At 40.3% G+C, this 14,579-nt stretch overlaps 1 protein-coding gene across 2 annotated transcripts in view; it reads right to left on the reverse strand.

The window, feature by feature from the left end:
- Positions 1-14,579, reverse strand: part of Ncoa6 (Nuclear receptor coactivator 6) — a 226,427-nt gene that overhangs the window by 120,728 nt on the left and 91,120 nt on the right. For both annotated transcript variants that reach the window (XM_067766382.1, XM_067766381.1), the window contains exon 3: positions 8,037-14,570. In XM_067766382.1, the coding sequence (XP_067622483.1) occupies positions 8,037-14,570 (6,534 nt within the window). The remainder of the gene's footprint in view (positions 1-8,036; positions 14,571-14,579) is intronic.

A 14,579-nucleotide genomic window follows, 5' to 3' on the forward strand; every position in this document is an offset into this window, starting at 1 on the left:
TTCAGGAAACAGCATCGCTTCTGTGCAAGTCAGCTTTCAAAGCACGCCATGTGGAAGTAAAAAGACAAGATTGGTTGAACACAATATTCGAGGCACGCAAAGGAGTAATCAAATGCTTCAATGCTTGAATGTACCTGCGGGGAGAACACTGCCATTGACAAACCAAGATGGACGCACTAAAATGAAGGAAAGAATGCAAGGTAGGTTTTAAGCCAGGGCGCATTACTGCTGTGAAACGTCAAAACGATACTGATTATGCAAAGCCAATCCGTCAATTATAAGCTGTGCGAAGCAGTTCATTGGCCAAACAATAGAGTATGAGGGACGAACCAAGATAATGAGTAGTAAGATGAAGCACAGGTACGAAAGAACAACAATTCGGAAGGATTCCTGGAGGGAGATTTGGTGCTGTTATACAACCCTCACCGGCGGAAAGGTGTTCCATCAAACTTTCAGTGCAGCTGGGAAGGTCTGTACAAAGTTGTGAAGCGGATCAGTGATGTCGTCTACCACATACAAAGAATTGAGAAACCACGAAGAGAAGGCTGGTTCATTTGGAGAGGCGGTTGGATCGAGAAGTTAGGTGCAGGTCAGTGTGGCGAATATTAGCATTTCGGTTCATCACTATGCTACTACTAAATAAATGCACAACAGCAATAAAGCAAGCGGCCACAAATTTGTACATGTAAACATCAAAGCTGACAGTGAAGAGAATATTTCACACGCATATATGTAGCCAGGAGCTAAGAGCAGAAGTTGTTGTTCACACATAAACACACATACAACTACCAGAGAAACGTAAATATCAGATACATAAAGGAGGCATAAATAAGCACCTGTTCGTGAAAAGTCTGGACCTTATTATATTATTTATTTAAGTGGGCTGTATATTATATTATTTAGAGAGAGGTCGCTATGCGCCTGTTACACCTTGTATGTATTCATTGGGGCTCCAAGGTATTGGCTTCGGGTTGAGCCACCTTGTTTTGCTTTGAAAAACCCCGCTTTGGGATAAAAAATTTAAACTATGTCTTTAGAATATTTCACTAACCAGTTGAGAATTGCAAGCACACTCAATGGCTAATGAAACAAACAAACGAAAAATGTTCATAGTTTAAGTCACTTAAACACTGTGGAATAATGAATCAGTCTGATTTTAACACGCTATTAGTGAAGTACACGATAATTGTAATTGTGAAGTACTACTGCCACAGTAAAGTTGTACAAAAAGACCATTTTGCAATACTGAATATTGGAGTTATTTATTCGACAGTTCAGCGATTCGAACGTTAACAGAAGGTGCATAATAATCAGGAATTTCCACAAATTCGTTACAATATTTTACATCTCTGTTTATGAGAACTATTATTGCAATGCTAAATCCTAAGCATTTATAGCACCTTCTTACCGTTTGGCCATCGTAAACATCGATTCCACACGACACTAAATTTCTTACACTTTAAAACTTCGTCCAAATACTCGTGCCCTATTTTAATGATATTTGAAATTCTGTTGTCTTTCTTAAAGTTAATGACTTTTACACATTTAAACTTAGTATCTCATTATCATTTCAAGCAACTATCCTACCAAAGGAAGAAGCGCTTTCTTGTCTTCGCATAAAAAGGCCCTCAGAGACATCCAAAAAAATTCATCGGATTCTATGTGAACCTCGTTTAGAGGATACTCAGTACAGTTTGTGAACGCTCTCACCCAAAAGGTTAGGCGAAAATCCTTGGGCTGAACCCTCCTAGAAGGTACCGGCTGGTAATAGTCACTACAGTAACCCCGCTAGAGGAGTGCTAGCTAAGTTCAGGAATCAGTGCCATTGCTGCCTTAGCTCCTTAATATCTTTGGCATATGGTAGTGGCTCTTGAGCGTGGTCTCAAGGTGGGGGCCGGACCGGTGGTGTTGTGCTGGCTGGGGGCCCCCTCAAATAGTCTATTCGCTAATGAAGCCCTCTGGGAACCAGGTCACACCCAGTTGTAATCTTGGCCTTAACCCAGGTATAGCGGATCTCTGCCTGGGGTGGATGACCCCGTTCTCCGCAAATCATGGGATTCTACCAGCCGCGGTGCGGCTATTGCGGGTGGTGCACAAAGACTTCAGGCGACGCCGGAGTCTTTCACACCGCCCATCACTTCCCCTTGGGGAGCTTTGGGGGCGGCGACTGGACCCGCTGCCTCTGCTAGTAACCCTCTCGGTAGGTAGTTTGCTACCGAAGGAGCTGCTAGCATGGGCAGAGGGAACCCTTGAGGTCTTAACGACCTTCAACCCAGACCTGCCTTGCTCTGGTTGGGGAGTCTTGAAGCTGGCGCATATCACCAGGGCGACGCGTCTGGCGATACTGCTTCTCAAAAAGGAGTCACTCCCTTTTTTGGAGCGTGCGGATGGCGCTATTAAATTCGTTTTTCACACCGTGAAGTAAGGTGTATTCCAACGATTTGAAGGCGGCCTATGATCCGGAGCTGGTGATAGAGCCTGAGAAAGCGGAGAGCGAGGAGGAAGAGGACGCAGAACCTAACAGGGTCAGTCCGACGAATGACACGCTGGGCGGGGACGCGTCTTCGATCTCCTCGCTAACGCTGGGAAGTGCTTACACTGGAGAGGAGCCAATGTCTGATGAAGACGGCGATTCGACAGTGGTGGAGGTGGTCGGTGCTGGGCTTAGTGCGAGTCCTACAAATAAACCTCCACCATTGTAAAGAAGCATCTGCTGCTCTGCTATTCCAGTTTTCTAGTGGGCGGCTGACATAGCCCTTATCCAGGAGCCTTGGGTAGTAGGGCTTAAGATATGCAAACTGAATACGGCAGGATTGACCTTGGTGAGTGGTGCCACACATGGGAAACCGAGGTCCCTTAAGCTAGCCCAACCTTTCCAGCCCAATCAAAAAAGGAGACCGTACTAAATTGCACAATATTTAATGCTAATTTAACCTAACCTAATACGGGTTAATTAAATTTATTACATTTGTTTTTTAAAAAATAATAATAAAAGTTAAGCTTAAACTTAAGCTAGCCCAACCCATATGCCCAACCAAAAACTGAAAACGTATTTAATTACAGAATATTTAATGCTAATTTAATACGGGTTAATTAAATTTATTACACTTGTTTTTTTTTAAATATCGAGGGTTGGGCTAGCTTAAGTTTAAGCTTAAACTTTTATTATTATTTTTTAAAAAAACAAGTGTAATAAATTTAATTAACCCGTATTAAATAAGCATTAAATATGGTCTAATTAAATACGTTTTCGTTTTTTGATTGGGCATACGATATTTTTTAAAAAACAAGTGTAATAAATTTAATTCACCCGTATTAAATTGGCATTAAATATTCTGTAATTAAATACGTTTTCAGTTTTTGGTTGGGCATATGGGTTGGGCTAGCTTAAGTTTAAGTCGATATTTTTTAAAAAACATATATGCTGTAATTAAAAAGGTTTTCAGTTTTTGGTTGGGCATATGGGTTGGGCTACCTTAAGCTTAAGCTAGCCCAACCCTCGATATTTTTTAAAAAACAAGTGTAATAAATTTAAATAACCCGTATTAAATTAGCATTAAATATGCTCTAATTAAAAACGTTTTCAGTTTTTGATTGGGCATATAGGTTGGGCTAGCTTAAGCTATTTTTTAAAAAACAAGTGTAATCAATTTAATTAACCCGTCTTAAATTAGCATTAAATATGCTCTAATTAAATACGTTTTCCTTTTTTGATTGGGCATATGGGTTGGGCTAGCTTAAGTTAAAGTCGATATTTTTTAAAAAGCAAGTGTAATAAGTTTAAATAACCCGTATTAAATCAGCTTTAAATATGCTGTAATTAATACGTTTTCAGTTTTTGGTTGGGCATATTTTTTAAAAAAACAAGTGTAATAAATTTAATTAGCCCGTATTAAATTAGCATTAAACATTGTGCAATTTAGTACGGTCTCGTTTTTTGATTGGGCGGGAAAGGTTGGGCTAGCTTAAGGGACCTGGGAAGCCGAGAGCTTGTATCTTGGTAAGATCTGATATAAACTTTCTTTATCCCCCCCATTTTAGCGAGGAGGATGCTACAACTTTGATGTTGACGGTCGGTGGTACGAATGTTACACTGACGTCCTTTTACTTCCGGAGCCCACGTTTGTTACTAGGAACAGACAGGAGGTTCTGGACGTCACCCTGATCTCGGGCAGCGGGGAATCCATGATAAAAAATTGGATGGTGCTTGAAGACCATTCTTTTTCGGATCATAGATTTGTCCGCTTCGACCTTGGCGGGGTTGCGCTCAGAACTGTCTGGCATATCAACCTAAAAAACGCCAATTGGCGTTTCTATAGTGAGGAGTTTCAAAAGAGGCTCTCAGGATCTAGTGTTCATATTCCCCAGAACTCTGCAGAGCTGGAAAAGATGGTTCACTTCTATACGAAGGCATGCGGGGAGGCTCTTGATAAGGCCTGCCCTAGGAAGAAATCTAGTAGTAAGACCAAACCACCATGGTGGAACGCGGACCTAGACAATCTACGCAGGGCTTGTCGGAAAGCATTCAATCTTGCTAAAGCCTCCAGGGTGGCTGAAAAATGGGATGCATACAAAATGATGCTCGAGGATTATAAGAAATTGCTAAGGTCGTCGAAGAGGACCTCCTGGCGGAATGTACCGAAATGGAGGGGGTGTCTGAGGGTTCTAGGCTCAGATAGGTGCTCCAAAAAGTGTTCCTGGATGCCTGCTAGGAACTGATGGGACATGGATGGATTCGGCAGAGAGCACCCTTCGCATGCTCCTGAGTACGCACTTTCCGGGCGCTAGTGGTGAAAAAATGAACTGGAGGAAACTCATACTGGCGAACCGTTTGAGGGGAAGTTCATTACTGTGAGTAAAGTTAAATGTGCTATAATGTCGTTCAAGCCCTTCAAAGCACCAGGGTCGGATGGATTGGCTTCTGCACAACTCCAGCAAACAATCGACCTGAGTTCTTTGTGGTTGTATAACATCTTCAAAGGAGTTTGTGCTCTTAACCATATTCCACGGGGTTGGAACGATTCAAGGGTCACCTTTTATACCAAGAGCTGCAAGGACTGGTCATGTGACCCATAAAAACTTCAGACCCATTTGTCTTACATCCTTCCAGCTAAAGACACTCGTTGTACTTTCTCCACTTCTATGGGTTGCCACACTTAATGAGCTTTTGGTTCTTCTTGAGAAGGATAGATGCAGCAAGGTAATCGCATATGCAGATGACCTCGCGCTGCTAGTTAGCGGGAAGTTTCCGCAGATACTATGCGATCTAATGCAAACTAAGCTGAGACTGGTGGAGAATTGGGCCAGGAGTAAAGGTCTATCGGTCAATTCAGCCAAAACTGAACTGGTTCTGTTTACTAAGAAATATAAAATACCTGTGTTGCAGCTGCCGGTGCTAGCGGGCACGACCCTGACGTTGAGGGACTCTGCCAAATAAGGAGTAATTTTGGATAAAAAAATAACCTGCAGGAAAAACGTTCAGGAGCGTGTGATGAAATCAACAGTGGCACTGTACAGCTGAAGGGGAGTTGTTGCGCGAAGATGGGACTATCGCCGGATATTACCGTGTGGTACTACACTGCCGTCTTTAGACCAATTCTTCTATACGGGCATTGGTCTGGTGGATGAGCTTGGATACTAATCGAACCTACGAGTTTTTCAAAAGATACAAAGAAGTGCTCTAGTCTGCGTGGAGGTGCTCCGCGCACCACCCCGCGGAGACGCGGGATACTCTTTTTAATGTATTGCCAATAGATTTAATGGCCAAGCAATGTGCGGCCTTTTCTGCTCTACGGCTGTGAGAGTTATTCGGCTGGAGTGACAACGTGGTTGGCCATGCAACCATCCTTAAGAATCTTGCGCTTTGTTACCGGAGCGTACCGGATCTATATCCGATAACGCTCCCCAAAGCCTACGGGGAGTAACCTTATCGCTACGACAACAACAACCTCAACTAGGATGGAATCTATCCCTTAGCCTACCCGATCATTGCAGCGTCTTTCAGGCGGCAGTGGCTGCTATAAATGAGGCCGTTGATCATTTGAGAAATGCTGTTCACAGCTATAATAAAATTTGTATTTACTGACAGCCAGGCTGCAGTAAATGTACTTGGGTCGGTCACATGAAAGTCCAGGACAGTAGAGAAGTGCCGTAAATCTCTTAACGAGATCGCTGAGCAAACTTTCCTCAGCCTGGTATAGACGCCTGGACACTCGGATATTCCTGGCAATGGATGGCTGACGAACTTGCAAGAGGCGGCACATCCGTTCCGCTTTCGTCGTCCTTGAAAGGATTGAACATGCCGCTCGCTACCTGTAAGGTCACTTTGAAAGGAATTTTCCTTAGGGAAGCGGGTGTGAGATGGAGCAATATCGAATCCTGCTACCACACTAAGCTCGTGTGGCCTGAATGGGACGCGATACGTACAAGAAGTCTCCTTCTTGCAAGGGAGGACATATCTCTTCTACGACAGCAACAGTAGTTGTATATTTCAGCTTTCATATAATTTAATATTCGCGATATTGCTCTTGAAATATATCACTAATATACTATATGTATATGAGAGCACACAGGTGGGTTTATAATTATTATTATTTATTTACCTCAAAGTACACTAAAAGTTGGAGTCTTTTCATTGCACATATTCAAGAGGATAATTACAATAATTTCTCAAATTTAAGCTTAAGCTAAGATTAGTTTTAGACAATACGACACAGGCGTGGTAGGTAGGTAGGTTGTACAGGAGGAATTAGTTAGCGTTTGAAGAGATCTGTTACTGCCGTTTTGAAGTATCCATACGACTTAAAGCATTTTATTGGAATAGGTAGAGAACTCCACAATTTTACAGCACTAACCTAGAATAATCTAGAAGCCGATGTTGTGAGTTTGCGAAGATTGTACAAACTTTAGTTTACCATACAGATATCTAGGTTGTTGAAAATTAATTGTTTTATATAAACACAAAACATTTCGGACATTGAGAAAATACTTTTATGCTAAACCCAAGTATATTTTTTGAGTGTGGCGACATGTGGTCAAACTTTCTTTTACAATAAATGAATCTTGCCAAGTTGTTGCTAGTCAAACTTAGTTTATTTTTATAATATTCGGATTCGACCGAACTTAGACTTTCTAAAATATAAAATTTTAATGCATTACCATTATGCGTATCTTTGAGTTCCCCTTCCTCTCCCCATTTAATAAATTTTAAGCAAACAACGTTTCGTTTTAAGAATGTGTGTATAATTTTAAACAGGGTGGGCAGGCTATACCGTCCCGTGACACTGAGCTTCGAGAGATGTCTTGGAGCCACAAAGTAGGGAATGGTAGCCGTGACGAAAGCAGCAGAAATACTGGAGGAAGCGTACAAAACATGCAGTCGCGCAAATATATACATTTATAACCAGGCTGTCATTGTGGCAATAATCGTACACATCTTCAAGTCGTGCATGTATGGTAGACGCCCAAATCCGTTTAGAAGAAATAAATATGAGACATAAGTTGCATATAATCATAGAGGCAGGAAATGCATGCAATCAAGCGAGAGTCTGAAACACCTTTAAGGCAATATTAGCTAAAACCTGCCTTTGCGGGATCAAGCCTCCAACTATGAATTGCGACAAGGGTACGATCAGCAATTAAACTGGGCCCTAGAAAGGTTTTAGTCATATATGTAATACTTCTACATTGCTACTATAGGCTAGGTACACTCACAAACATCAGAGTGATATTGCTGTTTAAATGTTTTTGATTTTGTATTCAATAATAGAATGTATCTAAATTTAAAATTTTTCTTGTCACATTTATGCTGCTAAAATTACAAAAATTTGTAGGCTGTCTTGTTTTGATTTCGAATTCAAAACTCATTGCCAGCATTTTTTATTAGCAACATAGGAGTATTACATATATGGCTTTAGTATTTGCTAAGATAACAGAGGTATTTTTTAAGGTAAGTCTTGGTACATCCTCTCAACTTAACTCAATTTTATTCAAGATTCCAATTCCATATCCGTTAAGAACACAATTTTAGTACTCACTATTTTGGTGTACTATTGTCCGACTGTTTCGAGTATTCTTTTCCAGACTGGATACCTGACAGAACTCGCTCTTTGCCGTTGGTGTATTGGACAATGTTGCATGAGCAGCAGGTTCGCTATTGTTAACAGTTGCATTAACAACTTTGGAATTACGAACTTTTTCGGCCACCTCAATTAAGGGCTCATCAGAATCAGAAGATTCATCACATTTTTTTACATCGCTACACATTGCAGTATTTTGCGATTCGCTTTCCTTTTCGGTGTCATTTAGTACGGTTTCACTACTACGTAATCTTTTTTCCTCTACGCAATCATTGCTACTGCTATTTGCTGCTGTATCACATTCATGACGTTTACGCTTATTGCCTGCTATATGTGGAGACCAATGCCCCGTATATGTGCCAGTGTCATTTTCTCCGGTGTTTAATATGTGTTGATGAATATTAACGCGATCATGGACAGACGTTCGTGTTGCAATGCTAGGTTTATTATTAGTCACTTGCATATCGGAGTTCGCATTTAGTTCGGCTGAGGCCATCAACATCATTGGACTTAATTTATTTATATCCAGGGGACTACCCAATCGATTACTAGCACGTGTTCTAATACGATTAATTTCCGATTCGCTGTGAACTGGAATATCAATAGATATAAGCGGGAAAACAGAATCTGAATCCTGCGATTGAGGGTATTCGTGCTGCTTTTTGTTGGCTTCCTCCAACTCTATTTTAATGTTTTTATTCTTCGGTACAAAGCACTTGTCTTCAATAGCTTGAGTCTCATCTAGACTTAATATTCTCTCAACATTATTATCGCCGTCAAATCTGTTTCCTTCTTCTAAATTGTTTTTATTTTTGTCCTCAGTCCCAGTACTTATAGCTTCAACTGTCTTGTCATTCTTCGGTAGATCAATTTTTCCTTGTATTTTTTTAACAGCGTCGCTTTCTGTTATTGGTTTAACAAAACTCTGTGATTGTGGACTATCAATGGCTTTTTCCGTGTAAGGAAGTATCGCCCTATTTCCTGTTTTCTCCATTACTAAGGAATCTTCATGTGAGTCTTTTTTAACAGTTGTTAATGCTTCTGATGTTGCATCCATACAGTTTTCAATAAAGCCTTCCATTTTGGCTAAAGCCTTTCCAATTTCATCATCTGCATAATCGATTAATGTACTTTTTCCTTTCTTTGTTACCGTGACATCCTTTATATCAGAAGATTGTGATGGTACCTTAGTATTCGCATTAACAATATTTAGATTCTTTACAATTACTTCACATGTTAAATCTTTCTTTACAACTAATGCTGAAGTTGATTTTTCAATACTACTACTTCCACTTCGACTAATAATCTGCTGTTGAGTTGGACTGCTGGATGATTGCTGATTGGGACTTTTTTCAGATAATGCATCCATTGAATCAATACCGCTATCTTCACCAGTACCATTTCCATTATTATGCCCAGGGGTTCCGCTTCCGTTGCTTGCTGGGGAGTTGCGCAAAATTACATTTGATACAGCAGTTGAACAGGTACCAACAGTTATTCCTTGGCTACTAGAAACAACATTCGTATTTATACTTGGACAGCCATTTGTTACAGGTATGGAAACAGTGGATGCAGGTTCACTTGCCATAATTTCATGAGCATGTTTTATGTATACAGGGATTGGCATGCTAACAGCCAAAGTTTTTGCATTTATAGGTACATTAACGCCAGCCTGTGAAGTCATTTTTTCCGCATTGGCAGTAAGATCAACATGGCCTGTTGCTGTGTTTGGCACGGTAACACGTTTCAGTGTTGTCGCACTTGGCAGCATAGTGGTTACTGAAACTACCGTATGCTGAGTTGAATTTTCAAAGTGTTGTTTTTGCTTTTGCTTTTGAAGTTGAAGCTGTTGTACAGCTGTTAAATAGGATGGGGGTTTTAGGTTTTTTGTCAATGGTTTACCTCCTCCGGTGCCAACAGATGTCAACATCGAACCTGCTTTCACATTTAAACTATTGATAACGCGATTTGTTATATTTAATGAGCTATCACTGGAACATGTAACTATACTATTGTGCGGTATTGAATTAAGAGTTGCGCAGTTAGATAAACTTGTCAAAACTTTAGACGATTGCGCTTTCTGTTGAGATAGTGATACGGATTGCTCATTTGTTTGGTATTGGGACTGCGCTATCACTTGCGATGACAACGTTCCCACATTTGTTGAGCCAATTATACTTTTATTGTCATATGAATTAATATCGTTTTGGGAATCAATAGATTTAATTGCACTTATTGTTAGTCCATTTTTGCTACCCACGAATGCAGACGAAGTGGATACAGGCGTGGTAGTTATCGATGGTGATACTAATATATTCGGTAGTGTTGGCACACAAATTGACCCCAAAACTGGAACCGAATTATTGCAGTTTTCAGCAATGGTGGTAAAAACTGTTGGTGTGGAGATTGTAGAAACGCTGCAGGAAAATGGTAATATTTTTTCTTGCGTAATAGTTTCTGTATTAACATCTGGCACTTGCAATGTCTGCATTTTTGACTTCTGTTTCGAATCACCTTCACCTTCACAACTAGATCCAACCACTGAGCTTAATATACTTTGCGCCTTTTTCCGATCTTTGCGGCTACTTTTAATGACAATTGAGTTTTTTCCTCCACGCAGACTAATGTGTAAGGGTGGTACGCGTGGTTCATCATTTGACGAAGAAGTCGCAATATTTAATATTTCCGCCGGTGCAAAGCTACTGAAAGTAATTGGTTGTTGTTGTACAAGTTTGGCTTGTTCGATTTGTTTTTGTTGTTGATTTAAGGAGTTTGATGGAAGAGGTGTATTATGATTTATGTTTGCCTTTTGCTGTGGTATTATACTTAAATTACTCGATGTCGATTCGGATGTAGTGAGTTTTGGTGCAGGAACAAATGAAACATCTACTTTATAAGCCGGATAAACTGGCTCTTTCTTTTCTAACTTTAAGCGTAACTTTATTTTTTCATTCGAATTACCCACCTCCGTCGGATGAGATTTCAAAGTGCCAATTGCTGGTATGGACTCCATTGTAGAAACTGAATTTGTACATAAGGGGGCAGCAACTACTTTCGCTTTTCCGTTACCTTTTGTTCTTTTAGACTTAGTAGAACCGGGATTAGAGTTCACATCTTGCATTTTATCTCTAACGTTGTTTTGTGGTTTTTCGCGAATTGAATTGCACTTAGATTTTTTTTGTGAAACATTTGTTTTGGTCATAAATGTAGTTGTTATTGAAGTCGATTCTGCTGTAACAAGATTCGAACCATGTGATTTAGTAGTAGCCATTTCGCCACTGCTTTTAATCAAAGTAAAAGATTTATTAGATACTTGAAAACAATCTAGTTTACAATGCTTAGCACTACGATTTGATTTATTTGAAATTAAGGAATCGCGTGAACGTTCGGTGTCGCTTCCGGGTCCTGGTGTGATGGCGTTATTTCGTTCGTTTGATGAAGGTCTTGACATTGGATTACTACTAGCATTTGAGTCTTCTTCTAAGAAAAATGATTGGGGGAGCTTGTCATTAAAACTCTCAATGAGGGACGACATTGAACGGGATTTTGGTGATATTGAGCTCGATTTATGAGATACTTGTACATCTGTTTCTGTTTCACTATCATCACTCTCTATTGGTTCCATATCACCGGTTAAGGGATTTATAAGAAATTGTTTCTGGTTATTTGAAGAATACACCGATGTCGTTTCTTTTAAATTTATTTGATTTTCATTCACTATAGAAGAATCTTCCTTTTCAAGCAGATACGTATGTTGTTGCAAGTTATGATTCGACTGATGCTGAAGGGCTTGTACTGAATGAGATGAGAATGAGTTATTTTCTGTAAATAAAATATCATTTTCCTTATATTCATGTTGAACTCTACCGTGTTGGGGCAAGTGATTCTTTTCATTTGGTAGTACGATACTGTTTACCATGAAGGCAGATTTTTGTGGAATATTTTGTGGCATTTGAGAGTTTTGTTCACCGAATTGTATTGGATTCAGACCTAAAGCAATGTTTGGGGGCACTTGTGTGGATTCTGCATTTAATAGGGACGATGCTGCAGCTGCTGTTTCGTCAATATCAACACCTACAGCAGATAGATTTTCCTCAATTAGGTCTAAGTCCAAATCTTTCGCATCCTGCAAAAGCGATTCCAACTCATTTTTATCATCAAAAGTTAGAGTAGAGTCTAAATCACAGTTCAATGTTGGCAACAAAGCATCAAGATCATTTGTTGTTAAAGATTCAAAATCAGATAGTGTTATTAAAGGATCTGTAGTAACACCATCTAACGAGGACACTTCCATCGCCTGGATTGTATTTGCTTGGGGACTTACTATATGCTCATTTAATTGCTGTTGATGAAGATCTTGTTTTTGCGGCTGTGTCTGATGATTATTATCCATCCGCTGCTGCTGCAAATTGTACTGCATTTGATAGCGAGCAAACTCTTGGAAACTGCTTTTTGTAACTGAATCCATTGGTTTGTTTAATGAAGGCCATCGCATTGCCGGTGCTGTGTTTAAGGCGGGATCATAACTAGACAGTGGTACTAAAACATTGGTGACTGACCTATTACCACCATTATTTGATCCTGTTGCAGATAACTGGGCTGCCAAAGGTACTTGTAAGTTATGAAGAATGGTAGTACCATGAGATGATGGTGATGTTGTTGGCGGTGCAGTATTGGATGTTTGCTGTTGTTGTAATTGACGATGCTGTTGACGTAACTTCACCTGTTGTTGCTGGCCAAGATGTTTTTGTGCATGACCCGAATGAGAGTGTGGGGATTGAACTGGAGTGGTAGAAGGAGACATTAATTGTTGCTGGTGAGATCCCATTAATGGACTATGTAGAGAATGATGGCTAGACGTAGGCGAATGTGAAGCAGTAGGTGACATGCCACCTGAAGAAAGAAATTTATGTGCTTGTTGTTGCTGTTGATTCTGCTGCGGCTCCCCCTGTCCTTGCATTCCACTACCCTGCTGAAGTTGTCTGACTTGAGCTTGTTGCTGTTGATGTATGTTAGATAACATAATTCCTCCAACGGCACCTTGTGGAAGCTGTTGTGTTTGCATTATCTGGGATTGTTGGGAGAGTTGTTGTTGCAGCTGCTTTTGTTGTTGTTGAATAAAATGCTGCGAGGGAGAACTTCCGCCCGAAACAATAGATGTCTGCATCTCTTGTTGGCGTTGTTGCCGGAGAAAATGGCTTTGCTGAGACGTCACATTAGGTTGAAAGTTCGACTGAACATGTTGATGGCCATATAGATTATTTCTAGGAATTGTCAAAGGTTGTTGTTGCTGCAAGTTTCTTATGCTTGCATTAGCAGCACTGGGAGATACAGATAAACCTATCGACGACGATGATCCAACCATAGTGTGTTCAGATACTGAATGTAACAGTTGTGTCGCCGGTTGCGTTTGCTGTTGTTGTTGTTCAGATTGTTTTTTATCAATAAAATTATCATCAGATAGAGCTTGCACGCGTATGGGTGAGCTCATTAACTGTTGATGCTGGTTTTGAGATTGGTGCGACGTGTGCTGCTGATTTAATGTTTGTGGGGACAATTTCACTTGACTCGCAAGTAAATTTCCATCATTTTGCAACAAATTTACAAGTAATGGGGAGGAAATAGCAATATTATTATTGCTTGGGGGTGTGGATGTAGTAGACTGAAGTGCACCAACCGGTAGTCCGCTAACTTCCTTTTGTATGTAATTTTGCACAGGCTTATTTATCTGGGAGGCATGTTTATTTATAACGTTTGACGAGGTGCTTCCCATGCCTGGATATGGAGGAGGTGGAGGTGGCAAGAATTTATTAGCAGCTAAAACTGAAGTACTCGACAAAAGCTCGACATTAGGCGAGTTTTTTACAACTTTAAGCGAAACATTAGGAGACAAAATGAAACCGGAGGCCCTTGAAATATCCTGTTGCCCATTTTGCGACGCTGATAATATTTGTGAACCGCTTGAAGGGATCTCTTTATTGTTGTTTAAAAAATTATTATTCAATGCGTTTTCGCGACCCTGTAGAACGCGAGCTTGTCTCATACTAACAAATGGGAAGTCCCGAGTATTCGGTCCGCTATTTAAGTTGGAAATTGGTGGAACTGGAACTTTTCCATCCATAGGGCATACAGTATTCGGCGGCTTAAAAAGTGGTTGAACAGATTGGCCTTGTGGAATTTGATGGCGTAGAGCTTGGTCTTGCTGTTGCTGTTGTTTTTGAAAAAGGACTTGAGCTGCGCTGCTTGTACTGGGACCGCCCAATAACATGTTACGCTTATCTTGTATAAGTTGATGTTGCTGCATATGTGATGGTGATACTAGATTGCTATTGGGCATACCTATGGTTTTGCTGGGGGTACGATAAAGTATTTGTGAATGTAATAATGAACCAGTTGTAGATTGATCCATCGAATCTCCTCTAGTTTCCAATAACTGCGCAAAATGTCCCAAATCTTCACTTGTTTTTGCTGCCAAAACATCGGAATCATTTTCTACACGAA

Source organism: Eurosta solidaginis, chromosome 2 (genome assembly GCF_040869045.1).
Source record: "Eurosta solidaginis isolate ZX-2024a chromosome 2, ASM4086904v1, whole genome shotgun sequence".
NCBI lineage: Eukaryota > Metazoa > Arthropoda > Insecta > Diptera > Tephritidae > Eurosta > Eurosta solidaginis.